Source organism: Uloborus diversus, chromosome 2, assembly GCF_026930045.1.
Source record: "Uloborus diversus isolate 005 chromosome 2, Udiv.v.3.1, whole genome shotgun sequence".
In the NCBI taxonomy this organism is placed as follows: domain Eukaryota; kingdom Metazoa; phylum Arthropoda; class Arachnida; order Araneae; family Uloboridae; genus Uloborus; species Uloborus diversus.
In genome coordinates, this window is record NC_072732.1 from 44,235,119 (window position 1) to 44,260,872 (window position 25,754).

Sequence of the window (25,754 nt, forward strand, 5' to 3'; positions counted from 1 at the left end):
TACTTCTCTTTTTATTGTTTCCATTGCCAAACCTTGAGATCTTGGAGAAATTTAAATGAAGTTAGCATATCTATTTGTGCCGGCTTAGTATTAATTAATAGTTAATCCTTTTAACACTATCATTGACAGCTCAAAACAATAACAAAGCTACTGGTACCATAAATGCTTGTTTGTAATAATGATGTAAATTAGAACCAACAATTTTGCTGTAAGTTGGAAAAAAAAAAGAAAAGAAAACATTGAGCATTTCTTTAGACCTTAAAAATGGTTCTTAAACATTAAAATATGCACACCAGAGAGATTTCTAATTGGATGTTATGTGTTCATCTCCAAGCTTATTAACTATTAAAAGATAAAATGTTCCTTATTCAACACTTCAAATGCAACACAGTCAAATGCAACTTATAATTTGCATTGAATATCAGAAAACAATTATCACTATTTAATTTTCAGCAATTTAAATGAATTAGGCTTTTACATTTATTACTTAAATTTTTACATCAGTAAATTTAACACCTTTCAATACCTTGATATAATTTTTCAAACTTTCTTAAAGAATAAAAGTGATAATTTAGACATTCCTTATTCAAAAATTTTACAACCACATGTTCAATAACAGACTGCTTAATTTAAGTTTGAACTCATTGATAAATAGTGAATACTGATAAGAAAATGAATTACTGACCTTTTCTTTCTTGGTCTTAAGAGATTCACACTTCCTCATTTTGCATATCTGGTGACTGCGTACACTTCTACATGGTCCACATCTTCCACAATTCTGCTTCTGTAAGCAGCCAGGGCATTCACCACATCTTTTCCTCTTCTTTCGCGGGACCTTTTCGGAATCCATGTCTTCTTGTGGGGCATAATATTTCGTATCCTCCCACGACTCAGATATAGGAGAAGGTGGTATAGGTGGGAAAATCTTTGGTGGAGTCGTGGAAGAAATTGAAGGAACTTGGAAGACATTTTCAGAAGTATTGCTTTTTTCCGAGAAATCTAGATCGGATAGTTTATCAACATCACTCAAAGTGCTGCGTTGTGAAACTCTATATCCATAATGCATAGATTCATTTGCATGATGTGGATTTAATGCAATGTTTGGATTATGTTGTATATTATTTGCATGCATACGTCTGTCTCCTTCTGGAAACATACCATACATATTATCACCAAGTTGATAAGTTGGATTATGAACCCTCATTTCGTATGAAGGATGAATAGTAGAGTTTTCTTTCTTATTGTGGTTATTGCTACTTGAAATGGAAGAAAATGTTTGGCTATCATGCTCAGAGTTATTTTCACTATTATTTGTTTTACACTTCTTTGCATGAGATTCTAAATCCACATGAGAGTTTGAATCACCGACTGACTTAGTGGAGCTGTTGCTTTTATCAACACAGAAACTTTCTTGCTTATCACAACTTGTTGGAGATCTGGTATCATCTGGACAAGATTCTGTTGTAGTATTGTTAGTTTCTGAATCACTTTTTCCTTCGGATGGGGAAGATAGCATCTCTTCCCTACCATTTTTTTCTAGAGTCTGGATATTGTTCTTTTCTTTGATGGTAGAGTTTTGACCGGGGTGAGGACTCTTACTTTGTGGAAACACATCTATGGAATTTTTTGAAATATGATGATCTTTGTGTGTTTCATTATAGGAGGGTTGGGAATTAAAATGCCTTACTATGGAATATGAAGTTGGGTTGGGTGGACGAGTTGGACCTTCATGAACTTTATTGAATGGAAAACTTTGGCACTGTGAGTCATACGGTGGGTAACGTTGGATATACCCGCCATGATGCATTGACGGAGGATATGCAGATGCACGAATTGGAGAGCTGCTATTCTTATAGCCTGGTGGATAACCTTGATGAGGCATGTGATAAGGTGCAGGATGGATAGCATTAGGCATCCATGGCTGCTGTCCCACACATGGACCTTGACCTGGACCAGGTCCAACTGGAGGAACTGGAGGACCATAACTGGCAGGCAAGGGTTGTGGAACAGACACATGCCTGTTTTTATCATTCATACTCATAATATGAAGTGCTAAAAAAAACAAAAATTAAAGTTTATTATCTCGAAATAGTCTTTGTAAGGTCACATATTGTGAAAAAACTCTATTCCTTTGATCAATCTACAAAACAATTCATCATAAATTGTGTAGTGCATAGTGCATATGCTGGTATACTAGCAATGTTTCAAAAAAAGAAAGAAAAGATAAACTTTTGTGGAAGTGTAAGATTATGATGCTGAATTATTAAATTGATAAGTCATGAAGAAAATAAAATTTAATCTTTAGAAGTAAAATTTAAAAAAAAAATAGTACCAATATTTGATTCTGCATACAGTAATATGGCTATTTACACTAAAAATACGCATGATTGTGTAAAAGCAATTAATTTTAAAAGAGTATTCAGAACAACACCACTTCTTATAACAAACCACAGAGTATAACACATTTCTAAACCTTAACATTTATGTAATACAGTAGAATCTCGATTGTTCATGGCGAGGGTTCTCAAACTAGGTGCCGCAAGAACTGCCGAGGGATGCTGCGATATGTCCAGGTTTTGTGGCAATTCCCTTCAGGGATTGAAAAGCTTAGTAAAGAAACATATTACCAACACAGCAACGATGTTGACTTTACTGAAGAAAAGAACTGCAGGTTGCGTTTCCCAAATGATCCTTTCGTAATGCGGCAGATATCAAGTCTAAGGTCCGATTCTTGTTTCATTTAGGGCTCGACCGATGGCATTTTTTGGCTGATGGGCCGATGCCGATTGTTGGCCGATTGTTCAAAGATGGCCGATGGCCAATTGTTTTCCCCCCATGGCCGATTGCCGATGGCCGATGCTGTTGGCCGATGGCAAAAAAAAAAGTTAAAAAAAATTAATTTGAATTCTGATATTTCTAATTCAAATTATGTTTTTCGCAATCACGAGTTGCGACAGGACCCTACTCATTGGAGTTATTGTTTCTAGAAATTGCTCCTGTCCCCCCAAACCTGCCCCTTCTCCCAGGCGGTTACGTGTGTATAGTTGTGTGTGTGTGTGTAGGCACGCATGCATGTGTAGGCTTGTGTGTGCGTAGACCTGTGCATACACGTAGGCGTGTGTGTGTCTCTGTGTGTGTGTAGTTAATTATCGCAAATTTTCTTGTGATGTCTTCATGCGTGTGAACTTGCGTCACTGAAAAACGCTATGAAATAGTAAGTTGAAAACTCATACGTACGTAGTATGCGTCTAAAAGTTCAAGGACAAGTTGTATAAAAACTTACCCTGAATAGTTCACATTACAGAAGTACATCTATCTACAAACGACACCTTGAACGACTATGCAATTTAGCCAACGTTCGTATAGCTTTTAGAAGGACTCCTGGAAAACATTTATCGCAACCTCCTGTAAGGTCTCTTGCGTTGATGATTTAATTTCATCGTGGGTAAGAAGGCGATTTTCATGTTGAGGATGCACGGTTCGATTGGTCAATACTCTGATATGACAAACAGATAACATAACATTTCGTCGGACTTAGCTCAGTGTGACTTTTACCTGATTCCCAGCAAAAAAACATTTGCATGGACGCCGCTTTCTTCCCTCAGAAGAAGATAAAGCTGCATCACAGAAGGTAGCAAAAAATGGCTTCCAGGAGTGTTTCCAAAAGTTATATGAACACTGGCAGAAGTAGTACATAGTCCTTCAAGGTGACCTTTTGAAGGTGGATGTGTTTCGGTAATGTAAACTATTCTGGGTAAGGTTTTATACAGCTTGTCCCCCGAACTTTTGGATCGTACTACGTACAATCTATAACCCATTGATTTGTTTTTTTTAATTGAACATATAACTAAGATTTCAGTAATATTGTAATAATGTATGGATTAGGTTCACTAAACATAGTTAGAAAACATTAAATTATTTTTTCTAATCATTCAAAAAAAAAAAAAGAAAGAATAAAACTATGAAACCGTCAACAAATTACGGAATTAAAGTGGAAAGATTGCACGTAGACATTTTTTAGTCATCAAATTAAACAAAAAAGGTAGCAGATAAATAACAATATTAAATCATTATAGGAATATTTTTATACTTGTTTAAAATTTATGAATAGAAAAGTTTGCATTTTTCATAAAAGCTATAACAGTGACATAAATTTTGCAGAAAAAAGAAATAGCCATGAAAAGAGCGAGGTTCTTAAAATGCAGCTACAATAAATAAACTCAATATTTACACCAAGTTAATAACGGAATACATATGCTACTTGATCTGATGTTTGCACACTTAATATTGAACAATTTGAATATTTAATCTTTTATAAAGCACTACAAACAAGTTCAAATTAAATTTTTCAATTTAACAATAATTTTCTGAAATTTAAAAAATTGCATAATAGAAAATCCTTGAAACTTTTCTATAACATATTATTAAAAATATGATGAAAACAAAAATAACTTATTCATTGATTTTATATAAATACATAAAAATAGTTACTTACAACAGAAAAAAAATCGATCGCTATTAATGATGCAAAAAAGATGGCGCATTACGAAATATAGGCGAAACTAGTATAAGAAATACGCAAAATGACATTTCGTGACCAAAATAAATAATCGCTAAATATTTAAGAAATGCTTGAAACGACGAGGCTGGGTTAGAGGGATCACCCTCTGATTTTGGAGTAACAACATTAAACTTCGGTCCCAACTTCGGCCTCATTTTTTAAGTACAGAACCGCTACCACCAACTCCTCGGAAGAGTTTCTGAATCTACTTCAGCACTTCCGAAGAAAAAATTCGTAAGTCCCTTTGATTTCCGAATTATGTCAACCATTCAAAACGTCTTTAATCAATTTCTTGCATTAATACTCTAAATTCTTCCTAAACAATAGATGAAACTTGAAAAAAAAATCTCTAATTGAATGAAGGGTGTTAGTTTTAAACAACTAAGAACTACAACTAGAGTTTCATTTCAGAAATTAAGGGAGTGGGAGGAGGGGCATGCAAGTGTTCTCGGAAATACAAAAAATAGTCGTAAAAAATAGAGTTCAAAATTATCAGAAACATTGAGCAGAAAAACCCTTTTAAAACTTGCACCCGAGTTTGTTTTGATGTGCAGTGGCGAAATTAAAATATAGCAAATGTTGCAATTGCGCGATAGGCCCCAAAGGCGTAGGGACACCGTATAGGAGTTAGAAAAATGCTTATGATACATGTTGTACAACTTCTGTGATAGAGAAATAGTGCCCCAAAATGTATTTCGACGGGCCCCAAACTTGTAGTTCTGCCGAAGCGATACAGAAAAGACTGCATTACTGTGATTCATATTACAAATATTCGAAAAATTAAAAATTACCGTCGGTTCAGCGGGAATCTAACAAAATGAAACAAAACCGGTTTCGCCATCTCATATTTGTTTCCATGGTCTCCAATTCGGCAATATATCACCAAATGATCGTCAGTCTGAGACGCTATATTAGTTTTCCATTGAAATAAGTAATTAATAGCCACAAAAAATGAGTAAATAGGCTTTTTAGAACACCCGATCGAAAACCAAAAGGGAAGTGCACAACTGGAACGTACGCACACCCCAAAAGCCCTCACTAAAAAAGTTTAAAATGGCACTCAAAAATGTGCAATTTTAAACTTTTTTGATCACAATTTGGCTTATATTCTTAGGAAATATGAGGTAGTGAGAAACAAAGGGATGTAAATGCCAAAATTAAAAATTTGGAGATAACCAGTACATATGGTAGGTGAACGTCTCCTGTCTTGAGGCAAGAGATGGTACCAGTAGCCCTGATAGTTGCTGCTATACAGCATGATTTAGAAAAAAATTTTTAATGAAAGCCTACCCAGGATATTATCTTTAAACGTGTTTTACTCAAAACTTGAAAATGTCCACTTACATTCCTTGCTTCTCACTGCCTCATATGTTGTTTAGGAGAAAGAAAAATTGTAATGAATACAGACAAAAATTGCGGCTTCGGTAATGCATATCAACAACAAGCTCTAATGGCGACTGCTTATGGACAGCAGCTTCTAACTCCATTAATTCTGGTGGAAATGACTTCAAAAAATTACAAGGTGTACTTCAAAATATTAATAAAATGTTCCCAAAGTTGAAACTCTGATTATTTCTTTCCTGTTCAAAAAATTCATGAAACACACTAAAATTTTAGCCTTCTAAACTGGTTTCCTCCCTAATTCAAACATGATTGTACGTAAACTCTTTATGTTGTAGTGAAGTCAACCAAAAATAATACATGACATAGTTAAAATGATTTATTCCTTTGGCAGGGGCTTGCCTTCTCCCCCCCCCCAAAAAAAAATCTGCTGCTGTACTTATTGAAAAACATATGTTATATTAGTATGGTTGTTTATTTATTATTGTAACGTGTAATGTTTATATGTATTTTAGGATTAATATATTACTTTAAAATTTTATTAATTTTAATAGAGTTACTTTAGTTTTAGCTATTTTACTCCTTTTCTTTAGCTACTGTTACAAAATTAAATAATTCAGAAATTAAAAAAAAAATTCATTATTCAGTGAACAACCATAAAATATTTTCCTTTTATCTTTTATTTTTAACGAGGCATTGTCAATCTATATTAATATTGTTACATTACTAATAATTTTATATATATAAAAAAAGATAAGAAATATTATTTTACAATATATTGATGATATATTAATTTCAGGGTTCGTACTCAATTTCAGAAATAAAATGAAGGAGTTTTGGAGGAGTTTTGAAGGAGTAAAATGAGATTTTGAAGGAGTACTAACGGGCTGTTATTATATACATAAATGATGTCACACTTTTTTTCAACATATTTGATCCTTCCCCTTTATCACAAAGTGCCACACTTCAACTAACTCTGCCACTTGTCACATGTCATATTTTTTATAAACATTATTGCTACAATAACTGTGTGATGTCACTTTTTGTCACCCTGTCTTCCCCTTGTCACAATTTCATGAGCCCGTCTCCTCCTCAAGGCACGACATCAATTGTGGATGACCCATTTTACAATATCATAACTTCGATTTACTAAACAATTGTTTTTTTAACACAATCACTTAATATAGTACATCTACTTATATTTTTAAATATTTAAATAATAATTGGACAACCTGACTTTTGCTGCTGAGAGTGTGGAGGAGGGAAAAACAGTAATCATAAAAAAAAGCGAATCATCAACGTGTTTTACTTCAGTTATGAAATGTCTTAGTCATCTAATAAAATTTTCACCTTAAAATTTTCTGACTTAACTATGATCAATTTGTAAATCACATCTTTCTGAGAAAAAAAAATGAATGCATGTATTACATTCAAATCACCCTTGGTGACGACGTTATTTGTCGATCGAAGTATTTTAAGTTATCCTCATAAATGAAGATTATGTGGTCTGGAACTAAAAAAGAAGGAGTTTTGAAGGAGTTCAAACCAAAATGAAGGAGTTTGAAGGGCCCTTCAAAAGAAATTCCAAAATGAAGGAGTATTGGAGGAGTTTTGAAGGAGCGTACGAACCCTGTATATGGGTCAATCTTCAAAAAGTGTAACTTTTCTGTCATACATTCCCGCTTACAGTAAAACTTTTAAGGAACAATCCATTTAACAAAATCTTTTAATTTCATTAAAAATATATTTATTTAAACCTGCCAACGATTTTTCAAAAATAAATTTTTATTTTAATATATTTTTCATTCACAGCATGTGAATTCTCACCTCCGTGGCATGTCACGACCGTTTAATTTGCTTAATAAATTGTTTAATTAAAAGGATATATTTATTTATTTATTATTTCTTTCACAAGTGTCTAAAATACTAATTGCTTAAAGTATATTTGATTTTTTAATATTGTGTTTTTGTTCTTTGAGGGGGATAAGGAATTATGTCACACAAAAAATTCTCTCCTCCGTTACCCAAACACAAAATGCCATTTCTCATTAACAGATGGCAGTAATGACATCACATTTTATTCCTCATAATACAAGGAAGTCCCTTTGTTTATTTTCATTCATAAAAAAGGTAAGAAATTTTTTATGAAAAAAAAAAAAGAACACAGATTTTGTCTTAAAAACCAAGTTTGGTTATTTAGTCCAGTCAATAGATACATTTTACCTTGCAAAAAATGGGGTCAAAGATTTTATTTTTTTAATTTGTACATATTGGTGCCGACATGGAAAAACCAAGTTATCCAACACGAAAGACCCCGGGAGAACTTTTGGGGGGCGAAAAACCACAAAAATTTATGACTTTTTTTGTTTTTTCCAAAATATCTCCGAAATGGTTCAACTTAGAAAAAAGTTTTAAATATAAAGTTTAAAGAACATAAAATTTCCTACAACTTTTGTATTTACAACTTTTTTGTAGCACAAATAACAAGCTTGCTATAGCTCTTTGAAAATAGGCAGTTTTCCTCCACTCCGAAAAAAAAAGCTTTCACACCGAAAGCAAGGCGTCATAATTATTAGAACTTGAAGAGAAACTTTAGTTTCAGAGAGTTTATCGACAGTTAGAGTAGTTTGAGTTTCTTGCTCCCCCCCCCCCCCCCCCCCCCCCCCCCCGCTGGACACAGAGTAGCATTTCTGGCTGACAGATTACTTCCCACTAGACTCCAAAAACAAACGATGTATTATGAAACTGAAATACATATATACACATTCATTTAAAGCACATACGACGATGCAATAATAAAAAAGAAAAAAAAACCTTCCCCACTGCTCACGAAGTAACTTTTCTGATCTGACAGAAGTAGTCTTCATCAGACTCCAATAATAGATGATAAATTGCTATTTATAACTGGATTGCACAATATATACCTTCATTTGAGGGATGTAATTCGTACATTCTAGTCTAATTATTGCAAACAAAGATGCGATTTTTAAATATTAATGTGAAGGAATGAATATTAGGCAGCTAATAAGCAAACAATCAACACAGTCATGCATCCTATGCTCTGATACAATAATAATAATAAACCCTCCCCCACCGCTCACGAACTAATATTTCTAGTCTGACAGAGGTAGTCTTCAGTCAGACTCCAATAACATATGATTTATATTGCAGTTTGTAATTGAATTACATAATCTTCTCATTCATTAAAAGCACATAATTCGTACCATCTATTCTATTACAAGTGCAATATTCGAAAATATAAATGTGAATGAATAAATATTAGGGTGATAATAAGCAAACAATAGACATAATAATGCATAAATAAAGGTACAATAGTAATACGTATTGAACACTTTGAAAAAATTCTGCAGGAACTGACTTTTTGAGGCATGAAAAACTCAAAAGAATTACCTTTCAAAATGAAAATCCAACTGTAGAAGCTTAATACAGATTAATTACAGACAGAATAATACAGATCTAAATTACAGAGAGATTCATTCGACCTTAAAGCAAATAGAGAAAGGACAACAAAATACGCTGTTTATCTTCTTCGAAGCCGTTTTGAAGGTCCAGGTTCTCCTGGTTCAGAATCTGTAGGGGGTAGAAAGAAGCTGTGGTCCTTTAATTGTTCATCTCCTTGTTGCGGTAATTCCAAAAGCTCCTGGAACAAATCATCTTCTTCAGCAGTCTCATCCAAAGATGAAATTTCTGCAACATTTTCACAATTTGTGCCACTGCAGTGTTTGCACGTGCTGGAGCATTTTAAACCTGCCTTGTGACAAGAACAGGCTCTAGTACAATTTTTCTTGCAGGTTTAAGGTACAATCTTCAAAAGATTCTGAGTAACTGAATCTCTTTTCGTGTCAACATGCATTAGACCTTGCGTTCTGCATTCCCAACACCACTTCTCTGGATCAATTATGTTGCCCAACTTTGAATTTGGTGGTAGAACCGATATGAGTGATAACGTGAAGCATCCCCCCCCCCCTCTCCGCACGTTGGAGGTAGCCCTGCAAGATTTATCTTAGCCCTGTACTAGTTTTATAAAAAGATTAAATTGCAAAGTATCCAAAGATAGGTTCAAATACTTTACGTCACCTGTGTATAATATTTGCAAAATGTTTTCTCCAGCTGCAGCTGAGGCTTCATGATGACAGATTGGGTCCCTAAATACTTCAATAGCTTCCTTAATTTCAGGAGTTTTTTTCTTTTTTAACTATTTTGTACAACTTAATTTTGCCTTGGCCAAAGATTGCCGAAGTCGTATCACACCCACTAAACGCATGGATGAAAAGAATATTGCTGGGGTCAAACTTAAAAGATTTAGTGGGGAAAAAAACATCACAAGTATTCCCTCTTCCAGGTTTTAAAAAGAACAAGTTGCTGAAAGGCTGTCCTAAAGCTGTCATCAGCACCAACAGATCTACATCCTCTCGCCCACTATAACAAACTTTTCAATTTCTTTTGCCTTTGAAAGAGTAGTAAGCAAGTCGGCATCATCTTGAGTCTGCCTGACTTCAATGCCACACTCTTCGAAATATGTCTCAAGAAGTTGAATAAGACTATTCTTGTTGTTATAATTTGCCAGAAATCTTTCTTGAGGAATTTAGTTAACATGTTAGGTTCAACCATTACTTCAAGGGAAGATATTGATTGCTCATTGATATAGCATTTGTGACAGGCAGTGTGAATTGTCACTTCTTTTAAGAACTTCAAAAAACGCTCATGTTCTTCATTTTGCCGTTTTGCGCTGCATCTTTGAAGATTTTCTATTCCCTTCTCCTTTACAATCTTTATTTCGCATTCACGCAAACTGATTTCGCAAATAATAATAATAATAATAATAATAAAACACCTTGGTCAGGCGTATTCATTTCTAGGGAAAAAAATTGTAATACAGAACACACAAATTGATAAAACATACTCTGGCCCAAACGCTGAAGTGACCAACATGAGTAGCTATTGAGTCGATTCATCTCATTTGGAGAAAAAAAAGGGGGGATGGAATGGGGGTGTTTTGTTTAAGTTAAAGGGAACGGAGGCATTTACCCTCAGCTGTGAAAGACAAATGATTTCCAAGGTCAGACTGCCGGCGTTTCTCCTTTTTTCCTCCGTTATCCGATGCGCTTTCACGCACTTTGCTGAGGGGGTTCAGAAAAAGTGTGACTTTCAAGAAGCTGTAACTCGCTTGCTTTTCATGCTACAAAAATGTTGTAATGACAAAAGTTGAAGGAAATTTAATCCTCTTTAACATTTGCATTGGAAGTTTTTTTGTAATTTTAACCATTTTCGAGATATTTTGAAAATACTACAAAAAGTCACAATTTTTGGGGGGTTTTCGGCCCCCAAAACTTCTCCCGAGGTCTTTCGTGTTGGATAACTTGGTTTTTTCATATTGGCACTAGTATACACAAATTTAAAAAATAAAATCTTTGACCCCATTTTTTGTAAGGCAAGCCCGTTTTTTTCTACCTATTGACTGGACTAATTGGGTATTCTCACTTCCATGAACTGGAATTTCAGGCGCGTAAATTAATTCAAAAAAAAAGAAGTGCACATGTTTTCATATGCTTAACATGCGCATATTGTAGCAACCAAAGAACAATATCTTTTTGTTTTTTGGAAATGCCTCGTGTTACTTATTCTAGAAAATCACACTCATAATGTGACAGATACAAATTTCTTGGCTATTTCCATTCCACTCCATTTGTAGAAACAAACTAGTATGTTGTGGCCATCACGAAACTTTCTTCTATATTTTTCTTTTTTTTTTCTGATCCCTCCCCATGCTTGACAATATGCAATATTCCCAACAAAAACAAAATTACACATGCAAAAACTAGACGACCATCCAAATGTTTGAATTATTGCAAAAGCAAAGCAAAGAGCGAACATTGAAAGTTATTTTAAAAGCCTTGCTTGAATTAATTATAAATATTTTATTTGTTAACAAACATAAGATGGCAACAGTTAAAAATTTTAAATCATTGAGATAATATTTCCGATCATTTCCATACAATTAAAATCACGAGAAATACGCAGACGACAATCTATTACGATTTATCTTTCTTATTGTTGCATTAATAAAACTATTTTTATTCGCAAAAAAAAAAAAAAAAAAAAAAAATCAACACCTCTTGGAGCGATTGGCGTCAAAATTGAACCAAAGCCTGTTTGCATATGGATTAACATATGTTCCAAATTTCAACCAGAACGTAGTATTACTTCTTGAGATAGGGCACTCACAATGAAAAAAAAAGAACGGGCGATTGCGCTACTCCCTTTCTAGCTGTTGACACCAAAATAAAATCAGCTCTTATACCCACTAAGGGCTACTTTTTGATAAATTTTTCTTTCATTCCGTTCATTATTTCTTGAGATACAGCAGTCACAATTGACGACAAAAAACGTTCTATAGCTCAACCCCCGTTTGAGTTATTGACACCAAAATTGAATCAGCACCTGTTCCTGTTGATGGCAACATATGGACCAAATTTTGTTTGATTCCGCCAGTTACTTCCTGAGGAATAGCAAGCACGCGTAACTCAAAAAACGTCCCATTGCTCCACCCCCCTTGGAGGAATTCGCGCCAAAAACCAATGGGCACAAGTTCACATAGGGGCACATATATGTACCGAATTTCGTTCGATTTCATGCGGTAGTTTTTGCTGTAGAGCGGCCACAAAAAACTGGTCACACACAGACATGACACACATACACACACACACACACACACACACACACACACATACACACAGACAGACAGACATTTTCCAAAAATAGTCGAAATGGACTCAGCACACCTCAAAACGTTCGAATCCGTCAAAATTCGAAATTCGAAAATTTGCACGAATCCAATACTTTCTTCTATATATTAGATATAGAAGAAAGTAATAACTCAACGAGTAGGGTCCTATCACAATTTGTGAATACCAAAAACATAATTTGAATTCAAGACCTCAAAATTTAAATGAATGCTGAATGGTTTTTTTCTTTTCAATTTAAACCGAACCGGTTGGGACTGAGGCAGATCCTGTTGAGAAATAATCCAGATATCTGTACTTATATTTTTTTCTTCTCTCTCTTTTACCTGTATGGGAAAGCAGGCTAAAAAAAAGGGCTGTCATTGCTTCTTCTCAGGATTTATGATTCATAACTAACTTTGGATTGACTTCTGAATATCAAGGGAATTTTTCCAAAAAAAGCATAAGCTGGGCATTGAAGTCAATAGAGAATTTATGAATCACAAAAATATTGCTGATAAGTGAGTTTGCACTCCCATAGACTTAGCATTGTTCCCATCAAGTATTCCTAATTTTCTTGTTCAGTATTTGAAATTGCTGCTGGTTGACTGGTCCCAAAGCAGTGAATGCTGCTTCGAACCACCATGAAAAGAAATCGGTAGGTCTGCATAACTATTAAAATTATTTAAGTTTTGCATTACTATTTAATATTATGTGATGGCATTGTTATTTAATATTATGTTTACATTTTTGAACTTTTTATTGTTTTATTTATCAATTAGCAAAAAATGAAACATCTATATTTAAAATAACTTAATAAATATAATCATACAAAGTAAATAATTTTAAGCACAATCACATTTAATGTTAAATTTAAAGTGAACCAGTGGTGCTTTCGCGGACTAGTACATGTTCATGTTGACTGGTCCGAAGCAGCAGTAGGATTTTTTACTGTTTTCTAACCAGGGTTCGCAGATATACATCAGTCGATATATATTGTGATATATATCTGATATTTATTTTGAAAATATCATGATATTTTGATATTTTCAATATTTATCTTTTGATCTACGATATAAGTTATTGTATTAACCATATGAATGTTATTCATTTATTACTAAAAATAACCACAAAAGTAATACTCTATATTATTTATTGATATTTTATGGAATAATGTAACATTAATAATTTTTTATTAATATTCATTCTTATATATTATTTCTGTAGCCTGTCATTTGTTCCTACACCGGATCTTCCTCAATTCTTGATCGATTTCTTTGATTTATCCCTCATTTTAAAGCTTATTGTGCTGGCTAATGACGGAAAATAGACTCACAGTCTAAAAACTGTTTTTTTCTGTTAAAAAAAACTGTTTTAAAGCATCGGTCTGAGATTTTCGGTTAAATTTATAACTTTAACTTGCACTGTGACCAGGGCCGGACTGGGTGATCGACAGGGCGCGGGAAAGCTGAGTTGAAGGGCGCCGACTGAGCCTCCATAATATCTAAGAAATTAAAATTTAGTGCGACCATTTTAAAAGGATAAAAAATCATTGAGAAGCAAATAAAGCCCTTTTATTTTGCTGAAAATGTCTAAACGAGAAGTCATTTTTTGCAAGTTCAAAAATAGTAGAAGAGACCCCCCCCCCCCAAAGAGTGTTGGTACATCCCCTTAAATATTAATGATTACCCCCTAGAAAGAAACTCCCCTAAAAAAAGAGAGGAAAGACCACCAAAATACACCCTGAAAATTTGAATAACGTCGCGGGGGCGGTTGGGGGAATAATTTTTAATTTTGAAGAATGAGAAGTTTTGCTAAATGTTTCTCAACAGAAACTTTTTCCGAAAATTCATTGCTTGTTCGTCTTTCTTCTGAAATGCATCATTCATTAGTTCAATAGCATTAAGTAACAACACCTCTTGCAGTGATACTTTTTTTTTGTGTTGTCGATTGAATTTTTTTCACTGGTTGTTTTAAAACAACAGCAGATGCTGTTGTTTTAAAACATGACGCTATCATTTTATTACATGAATTTGTCGGTTCTTTAAGCTGACGAGGTTTTCTCCGTGCGATCAATATTCATGCTCAGTTTTTTTTTTTTTTTTGTTTTGTTTTGTCCCTGCATATGCTAGTTTGTCATTTTCGACAAAATGCTTCTGCAATTTAAAATTAAAAAGAGATGTATGTACATGACAATTCAAACTGTTGTCCGTTTTCAAAGACTGTTTTAAACTATTTTTTTTTCCACTTTATTGTGCTAAAGTTCAAAACTCAAAAAGAATAAATTAAAAATATCATTTCATAAGTAATTTTTTTTCTTTGGATTGTTAAAAATCTTTGCATCTCTGCATGGTGCTCTTTTAAAGCATTTTAGTTATGCAATTATTTTGAGAGTAGGAGCGAGTGGTAATGAATATCAGGCCGTTACTAGTTTCTATAAATGTACTTTAAAAAAAAGGTATGTTTTTGGATGAATAGCAATACAAAAAAGGAATTCAGTCATGAAGGGGAAACTTGATTTTACAAATTGGGTAAATCAAGAAATATTATAATTTATCGAAAATGAAAATTAATAAAGAGTAATTAAGATGAAGAATTTAGTGCGGATATAACATGAGACATGATATTAGTGATTAATTGATTTCAGTCCTCAAAATCAAAAGAGTATTCGAATTATGTTTACGCATTTGTTTTGTACTTATAGTATTGCTTGTTTTGTTTTGCTTTTTTTTTTTGCATCTCACATCTCAAATGTCAAATTTTATACGAATTATGCATTTGTAATGAAATTGGCTTATGTATGCTATAAAGTAACTGCTACCATGAAAATGAGTTAAAATGTCATGTTTTTTTTCTTAATGTTTGCAAGACATATTTTTTATAAATAAAACATAAGTAATATCTAGAGTCCTTAAAATCTATTTTTAAAGTCTGATTTTTTTTTCAAATCCTATATTTATTTATTAGTAACATGATCATGTCATAGCAAATATCTTGGAGGAAAATACAACCAATCGAACTCTAACTCATCCAGTGCACCTGATCGCCTTTTTGCAATACGTAATAAATAATATCATTTTAATAACACTGAAACTATTGGGAAAAGCTTGAAATTAAATTATTTGAGAAATCATTTTTGATGTATGGATATACATTTAAAATTACTGTTTTTTTTGTGACCATTATAAGGAATAAATGAATTGATTTGATTAATCAATAAAACTTTTGCAAGAAAACTCAAAGATTTCAGTTTAAAAGAAGAACAAATAAATTTCCTGACCATGTCCAATTTCCCCTTGCCTCCTTTTTTCATTTAAGAATTCCTTTTTTTTTTTAAGTAAAATTAAAATTACAAGTTTTTTGTTAGCATAAGAAAACAAGAGAATTTTTCGTAATGATATTTTTTCCTCCACATTCTTAAATCAGGATCTAATTTCTGAAAATTTATTTCAGAAATTCTCGCTGTCCAAAGTGTTATATTTTTTAAGTATATATATAGCAAAAACGAACATTTTAAACGTTGATATTCATTTTCATTGCATTGTTGTCTTAAAGTTTCGAGAACTTTTTGAATGTCAGATTTTGTTTTTGAAAACTGACGCGACCGACCTACACAGAGCCGTCATAAAAACTACCAATCATATTAAAGACAGAGGGACGATGAAAAAAAAAAAAATAGTTCAAGGACAGGCTTGATCTTAGTAGTTTTTACTTTTTAAAATAATAGTTTTCAATTGATAACATAAGACCTTTCAACTTATCTGAGTACGTTGTTTTTTTAACCATATGTATTGTCGAAAATTTTGCAATTTGTCATTTCGCAGCACATAGATCATAATGCCATTAATTATGAATCATAGATTGTAATTCTATAATTTAAGATTATACATGAAGGAAAATATTTTCGCAATAAAAAGGAAATGAAAACTGAAACAAGTAACCTACTGTTGAAAAGATCCTTGACTTAATATATCCAATTTTGCTGCCGCTTCAAAATTACTTGTTCACTAATGCAAAAATCTGATCCAAATGACTCTTCGATTCATGTAAGTAACGGCAATTGGACCTCTGTAGTCTAACTGCATAAAATTTATGATAGTTGTCCTCCCTTGTCCAACAGAAATCCACTGCTACGAATCCCCCAGGACCCAAGCATCGCAGATCCTTATCGATATAAAGCATCTTAAAAAGCGCTATTTAAAGCCATAAAACAAGTGTGTGGTCTACATGTATGCTCCCTTTTTTTCTGCTTACCAAAAGATAGTTAGTCAAAAGCTCTTGCACAGTACAAGAATGCTTCCAAAGACCCTCATAAAATGCTTTAATGGTTAGAATCTTTAGCTTTTATTCTGTGAAAAAAAAAAGTGCTGTTTATTTTTTAGGCTTTATACTATCCTGATATGTAAAAACTAACTGCAGATAGAAAACGAATAAGGTTACTTCGATATTTCTCACATTACATTTCTAATATAGTCTTTCTTGACTCTTATTAATATTTGTAATACCAGTAGCGTACCTAGCATGGGTGACACTCGGAGCGGTAATTAGTGATATGTCACCCCTCCCCCCTTCTCCCTCTAAACGCAAAAAAAAAGTTTTTAAATTCTATGTAAACATGAAAATATTACAATTTTCAGAAACAACTGTATTTGTGAAAAACAAAATTTTATGTGGGATAATATACATAAGGCAAATAAAAACTATGAATGCTTTTTATGTAACTTACCCAAGACGGATGTGTGCGTCGAGAGATCAAAAAAGTAAGGGGGTCTGTGAAATTGTTGGCCTCGTAATTACTTTGAACTTATTTTACACACATGGAAAGCTAATGGGTTTTCAGTTTCCTGTTATAAGAGGTCACTACTAGGTCTAAGTATTGACAATATGAACCTAATTCTGAGTATAGTAGTACGTATTGATTCCATGGTGTGGGGTGGGAAATATTGGGGTATGGGCGGGCCTATCCCCTGTAAAATTTTCAAATTATCTTAAAAATGCATTTCAGCTTCATTTTTATCAAAAACTTGTAATTCCACTTTGGGTATCACCCCCCCCCCAGACAGTCAAACCCGAGGCGGACCCCCCCCCCCCCTTTCGCGACGTCACAAGTAATAGCTTTGCGTTTTACTTATTAACAACATCGTTATACATTCCTTCTTCAAACTCAAACTTCGTTCCGCTCATAATGAATTGCATTGTTTCATTGATGCAAAGTTTATCAATAATAACCTTTACAAGTCAACAGGATAGCGAGGGGTAGGGGGCGCGGTATCGAGCTTCATCTGAGGGAAAACACAGATTAAAAAACTTCCCAAAATGATATAAAGGCAGCATAAAATGTAATAATATTATGATTTTATGCAGGAATTCAAATATTAATATTTTTAAGGTAGTATTGTAGCTTTTACATAAGGGCGACAACCCCCCACCGCCAGGGCAATGACGAACCTCCTCCAAATACAACGCAGCGCTCCCCCTCCCGAGAACTTGACCCCCAAAATGAGATTTAAAAAATCTCTTAAGTTTACTCCTAACAATTTCAATGCCGAAGGTTATACCATGATCCCCTTCCTTTGTACACACATCTGGCTAAAAAGACAGTGAAAGAATTAAATCCAACTAAAAAAACTGGAATATGTTTTGAACACAAAGATCTTGAACTTGTAATGATTTTAATTGACAAAACTTAGTTTAAAATCGAAAAATGTTTTATCTTTAAAATTTTTCGGCATCTTTATTGTGTTTAGTCCAGTAATTCCTCAAATGTGCCCAGGGGAGCCCTGCAGTCCTCCTAGGACCACATCGAAAATTAACTATTTTTTCTCAATTAATTTAGACTTATTATTTGTGAAACTTTTTTTTTTTTTTTTACAGAGCCTCTGCAGGATAAATAAGGGCTATTCAATGCAGATACACAACTCGTATTTATTTTTGACTGCCAGTTACAAGTCATACTTTTATTTTGGGAAGGGCGCTATGCGAATATCTTAGTTCCAAAAAGGGCGCCATGACTCCAAAATCTAGGAATCACCGTGCAGTCTTGTCCTAAAAGTTATTTTGTGAAGTGATAAAAAATACGACATCTGACTTCTGCCATCGTGTTCATCCATCCACTAAATTATTGCTTTTATGCGGCTTATTTCGACATTACACAATTTTTAATGCGCAGATTTCAAAAATTAACATTATTTGTCTTCTTGCTTCTATTGCACTCATGATCGTTAGCAGAACAGGGAGTCATGCTATCCGCTCTTTTACAGCAACTTAAGTACAGTCAATAAATCAAACCATTCTCGTATTCTTGACCATAGATATGTGCATATGTGCTGTCAATTTCACCCTCACATCCCTTTTTTATTGGGGAAACACCATGGGTCCGCTTTTGTCCTCAGAATTGAAACTTGGAGCAAAAGATAAGCCACAAACGATGCTCTGGGAGCAGACCGTTTACGAAACGAGAGGGGACTAATTGCCTTTATTGGGGGCAATAAAAGGGAACGTTTATATAAATAAGAAGACCATTGCTTTTGCATGTGAAAATATTCACATGCAAAATCACTTCTTTGTTCCACATAATTTATTTCCATTTTGCTAAAACATTGTTTCGAAAAATAAGAAAAGAACAGAAGGGCGCCTTTCGAGAGGGCGCACCGGGAAAAGTCCCGGTCAAGTCTATGGCCAGTCCGGGCCTGACTGTGACTGGCAGAGCTGAATAACTCGATCCGCAGAGCGTTCGAACGGTAACCAGAAGAACAAGTGTTCGGGCCCAACCCGGACGATCTGCATCAAAATGTTAGACAAATATCACGCATTACATGAACACTTAAAAACAAAAAACAACACCAGTGAGGTAATAATATAAATGTGATGGAAACGCTCCTATCTGTAACGAAAACTTGATGCAGCCTGTAGCTAAATTAATTCTTAAATGTAAGTTTTTTCTTCTTTAAGCTTTGACCCTGGTCAGAAAGCTAAAGCATGATGTAAGCGAAAATATAAGTATCAGGTTTAAGATTTCAGATTACAATGGAGTAATATTTTGTTCAGAAAAAAATCATAAACTGAAATGTATTTTCCTCTAATGACAGTATTTGATCCTTTATACAAATAAAAAACTTACTACCCCAAATTAAAATTACTCTTTTCATTTAGTTAACTTATGAATATTATAAGAATACGAAGTAAAACATTAAAAATACTAAGAACTTGATGGGTAAAATATTATTTTTTCTTTTTTCGCAAAAAATAAATAGCCAGTCACATTTTTACTACAATCGAAAAGCTACGCTTAAAAATGATCTTAGTTCAACTGATTTTGTATTTTAACCGTTTGATTAAATGATGAACACGTGCTGCCATCTAAGCCATAACGGTTCAAGCAGCCTGCAATCGAAAATTGTATAAATTTTGGAAAATAAAAACACTTCTCTTCAATATCTTATCTTATAAAAATTTCTGTGGATTATTTTTCTGTCGGTATTCGAGATCTTTCTTATCTCTTGACAAAAAATCCCCCTTTATTTTAAAGCTTATGTTGTTGTTGTTGTCGTGTGCCAGTTAGGCTGGCAATTTGGGGTGCGCTGCTTCACTTTTCCAACTGTACCATATTTTGGTGTGAAGTCCGACTTCTACAATACAGACATGCCAAAAGGACCTGTTTATAGGGCAGGCAGCCATTCACAGCATAACAACACATTCACACAAAAGAGGACAACGACAGGAGAGAGAAAGTATGCAAATTTTCCAGCCGGGATTCGAACCCAAACCTTCCTGTTGCAGTCAGACTCATCTGACGACTAGACAAGTCAGGCCACTTTTTAAAGATTATCGGGCCTGCTAATGACGAAAAACAGACCTACGGTCTAAAAATAAATATTTTGGAAACACCCCTTGCTGTTGTAAAACCTTGATGCAGCCTGTAGTTCTTATGCAGATTGTTTTTTTAAAGCAGAATTCTAATACAATTTGTCAATTTTTTTGCGTCGCTTTCTTCGAAACAAAATTACAATTAACCTTTTTTTTTTAAGATAAAGCTTAAAAGCACTGGACTTAGTTGTTCGGTTAAATTGATAAGTTTTTTTGATAGAGCGTTCGGTTGTAAACTAGCTGAACTACAGTTGGGGCCCTGCATGGGATGTTTGACATTATAGCTAATTTAGATTAATGTTATGCATTACATGTACTCATAACATACAACAGATAACACACATAAGGCAATAAAATATATGCGATGTGCAGAATAACTTTTTCATTGTATGCTGAAATGTAGATTCTTCTAATAGCAGTGTTCAACCTTTTAAATAAATGAAAAAATAACTATGCCAAACTGAAATTACGGGTTTCACCCAGAAAACCTTTAACTATTTATTCCAATACGATGTAAAACATTAAAATTATTATCAACTTCATTAGTAAGAAATCATTTTCTACTCCTCTGCTTTTGGCGGGGGAAAAAATCACACAAAAAACGGACTCAGTTCAACTGGTTTTGGTTTTGAATTTTATGTGTTTAATTAAAAGAACAACATGTGCTGGCATTGAAACCGTAACGGTTAAAGCAGCCTTCTATGGGAAATTGTATCAATTTTCAAAAATAAGAACACTTATTTTCAATCTAATTTATTATTTCTCTAGAATGTTTGCTTCAATTGCTACGCAAGATCTTCTTCAGTCTTTAATCAAATTCCATCTTTTACAAATAATTTTAAAGCGTATCATGCTGGCTAATGACAAAACATAGATGCTTTTTTTTTGGCAAAAAGCTGTTTTTTGCTGTTCTTTTATTACACATTGCTTCAATGAATAGCATTTTCAATGAATAGCATTTGAAAATGAAGGCGCAATTGCTTGGTTGGTTGGAGTGTCGTTCTGATAATCATGGCGCCACTTTGATTCCGTGCCAATAAATATCTCGTTAATGTTTCTTTTTTTCCCCGTCAGAGGCTCACATGGGCTGGATTGTATTTGCCAAAACCCGTTTTTTCACATGCACAATTACTGCTTTTTCACGAGTTACTGAGTCACACTTTTAATGATATTTATGTTTGCATTGAAAATACGTACAACCAAAAAGTGAGCGGAATCATACTATCACAATGTTGTATTTAAAGAGGTTTTGTTGCTGATGTCTTCAAATTACATGCCTTCTTTTGTGAGTTTACTTTTTTCCGTTTACTTTAATTCGTTTACTTCTTTTGATTCTTCTTCATAATGTTCTTTCTTTGAATTTTTTAAAGAGTGAAATGTCACATGAAACGATTTGAAATACAGTGTGGAGTTCTGCACAGGTCGACTAGTAAAATTATTAATGTGACAATTTTAATATAGCTGCCTAGTTAAAATTAAAAGTTAGGTCGGAAAAAAGGAAAATATCTTAAGGCTGTGCACAGACTACCGAATTATATCATTTTGTACAATGAGCTAACAAAAAGTTAATAATGCTAGCCAAAGACAAAATGAGTAAAGCATGCAAATACTTAAAAAACTCGATTAAAATTAATAACAATTTGAAGCAAAATAACAGTTTTAAGATAAATGTTTTAAAATACATATGAACATCCTGTATTGCAATAACAAAGTATACTAATTTAGCATATGGTGTTAAATAGCTTTTCTTGATTTAATTTTACATGACAATTTATATTTATGTATATGATAATGTGCTGTTTTTCTGTAACTTTAACAGAGCCAATAAATTTACATAATCAGCAAATTAATATGACTGTTAATATAAAATGTAATAAGAGCCTGTATCAGTATGTCATGTTATATTTTACTTTTACAACATTACATTTTCACATTTCACAAATGATTTTAAATGTCACTTACATAAATAGCATTTTAAGTACCTAATTTTTTGCATAAATTGTATATTTATACATGAATAATGAATCAAAGAAACATTAGCTTTAAGTTTACAATATGTTATAATAATAATGTAAGAAAATAAACAAAGTGATTTGAAGATAGTTTCTATTTAAAGAATTGGATTGAGAAAATATCGGATATATATCAAAATATTAGATATGTATTAAAATATTGCATATTTTCAAACCCTGTTTCTAACACTGCTTGTTGAATATGGCTGTTAAATCAGGTCTCATTCTAAGCAAGTTCAACTGCAATTTAATTTGATGCATACCAGAGAAACAAAGCATTTACAATATTATATTGCACTTTTGTACTTAAAAAACAAAACATGAGAGAGGTGTAAAATAGTTATTTTGTTGCAATAAACACACCGAGTCTTAAATATCTGTGAGTTTTTTTTGGGGGGGGGGGGAGAGGGGGACAGGGAAAACAACAGCCTAAAAACCAGAGCTAGAAAAAGCTTTAAAACTTGACATGCTCTGCCGGCATGTTATCTAAAACATACATGTCCATATAAAATTTTTACATGCTCAGTATTTTCTATTGTAAATTAATAAAAACATTTGAATTTGTCGTATAGCATTAATTAGACAAAAAAAAAAATAATTTCACAGCTTTATATGATGTCCGATGATTTTATATTTGTCCTGATATGATTTTACGGTGTATTGTTTGAAACAAATTTTAAGCTCTGGTACTTTTTCAAGAAAATAAACAATAACAATAATAACTAACTAAAACAATAAAGTTTTAGGACGAAATATTCATCATTAAAAAATTACATGCCTAGCCGGGCATGTAAGGGTAAAAGATTCATGCCCGATCTGAATTTTTAAATGCCCCGGACATGTCAGGCACTATCATTTTCGAGCCTTGCTAAAAACTAGGAGCTGCATGTGTCCAGGCTCTTTATCTTATAAGAGGGTCCCAAAAAAATGAAAAAAATAAATAAATAAATACATAAATAACTAGTTGGGTCAAGCTCAATCAATTGAATACAGTAATTTTTGGAAGAAACATCGAATCAGCATAATTGCCGCACCCTGAAAAAGTGTGAAAAAAAATTAAAATAGACAGAAACGGCGTATCTCTGTAAACGCTGCACTTAAAAACAATGATTAACTCATCCATGTGGTATATCAGAGTAGAAGATACCAACTAAAAGCATATTTAAAAGAAAGAATCAGCTCTTAAATATATTCCAGATTTTCAAAGAACAATCACAGGAACGTTTCTCGTGGTTTTTTTTGCAAATCAACTTTTCACAAAGAAAGAAAACAAAATTTTATAATCATGTTTTTGATCTTGAATGAACAATTATCATATCTCTGTAAAAAAAGTTCATTTTCGTGATTTTTTAAAAATAAGTTTGTTTTAGAGAATTTCTATTATCTATCCCTGTTATTCTGTACTAATATCAATAAAATATGTAACAGGCTTTTCTTTTTTGGTTTTCTTACACTCCTTTTAAAGCTTTACATTGCCTTTTTTTTAGGGCGAGCCCAAGTTTACTTGTAACCAACTATACAAAAAATTCGCGAATAGGAAATTGAACTTTTCCCGCACTTTTCAAACAGTTGGTCGTTTAACTGTAGTTAAGGAGTAGCTAATGTAAAATTGTATCAGAATGTGCTAATATCTATTTCTTTATTATTTTGTTAAAAGATTTGGACTAAAATCTGAGCAATAAAAAGAAAAGTTGCTGTATTGGCAGAAAGCCTGCATTTCTGAAAATAACTTTTAAACATCTAATCGCCACAGCTTTTCTTTCAGAAATTACTATGCTGATTATAATCCACCTATCTCAATTACTGCAACATTCGGAGCAGAAAAGAAAAACCTAGGTCACTTGACGCACATCTGTTTTGAATAAATCTCGTTCAGATATAAAGTTGTTGAAACTCGTTTGATATTTTGGCAACACTGTTTTTACTATAATTATGTTTAGTGAACCTGGCAACAGAAAATGTTTAGAATTCCTGTTTCAATTGTCTTTATTATACGTTCTACAGTTCTAAGCTAATTATATAAGATTATTATACGTTTAAGTTGCTTGACATGTTTAAGAATTATATCCTGTGTATGTCATGTCGTCTTCAATTAATTGTATACCCGGATTTACGAAGTTTCATTTGAGTAACAACAATAGTTACTTACCATTTGAAAAAGAATAATGAATTATACAAAATTTAAGAATTAACTTATTTTTAAAAAATTAAATTGATAATAATTCACATTTTTTAACAAGTACCACACTTACATCATGGCTTTCTATGAGTTTCTGGAACCAAATACTTTGCTCTTGAATACAAAACATCAAAAAGGAACCCATGTTGTTGTTTGTGTTAAATTATATTTCAGAGAAGAGCTGTAAAAAACAAACATACATTAATATGTTTTGCTATAAAAGCATTTGATATTACTTTTTATGTGTGCATAACTAATATCTACTAATACTGAGAGCAACAGAATTAGATAAGCACAAATCACTACATAATACTCAGAAATGAAACGGCAAAGAAAAAGATCCAGAAAGCAACACAAACAGTCAGAGATGGTTTTACAACGCTGTAAATGTCGTAACTTGAGGAGCCCTCTAAAAAGGGTACTGCATTGACAGCTTTCCCTTAACTTCATTTCATTCTTTTTCACTTTTGCCTCCAAAATCTGTTTACGTTGCTTTTCTATTCAGTGCAGATAGCATTACCATGTCAACTGTCAATTGATGACAGCAAACGAATTTGGATGCCATAAAAGTAGCGGATAGTATAATGTAATTTAGATGTTAAGAGTTAACTATTTGATTGCAGTAATGGGCTACCGAAAACTTCCTAGTAAGCTACTAGTAGCTGGCAATCAACATTTGGCAAACTACTGTTTATGTTGAAAAAAATTAACTTATCTCTACTAAGGTAGGAATATGCATTAAAACCACAGGTTCTGGGGTGATTGACATCATCCTGACTCTGATCCGTGCTGACATGAGAGAAGGATGAATGTACAAGTAGGTGCAGGGCCTCATTTTGGAGGGTTTTGTGGCCTCATAACTCTATTACATTTTCACTAGGGTTTCCAATCCCGAGTCCCGTGAGATTGAGGGCCTGCGGGATTGTCATTTTTCCATACAAAAGCTTTTCAACTTTTGCTGTTCATAAAATGACTATTTTCGCAAGCATCATCTGAAGTTTAAATCACCTTCCTCTTATATCTGCAAGAAGAGCAAGAAAATCTTTGTTTCT

The 25,754-nt window shown here is 33.2% G+C and overlaps 1 protein-coding gene across 1 annotated transcript in view; it reads right to left on the reverse strand.

Moving 5' to 3' along the window:
- The window catches only part of LOC129235265 (methylcytosine dioxygenase tet3-like), a 77,144-nt gene extending 52,323 nt beyond the window's left edge, over positions 1–24,821 (reverse strand). Inside the window, exons 1-2 of the mRNA XM_054868978.1 lie at positions 24,776–24,821; positions 686–2,052 (exon numbers count right to left, since the gene is read on the reverse strand). Coding sequence (XP_054724953.1) covers positions 686–2,041 — 1,356 coding nt within the window. The 5' untranslated portion in view covers positions 2,042–2,052; positions 24,776–24,821. The remainder of the gene's footprint in view (positions 1–685; positions 2,053–24,775) is intronic.
- Between the last annotated feature and the right edge of the window lie 933 nt (positions 24,822–25,754).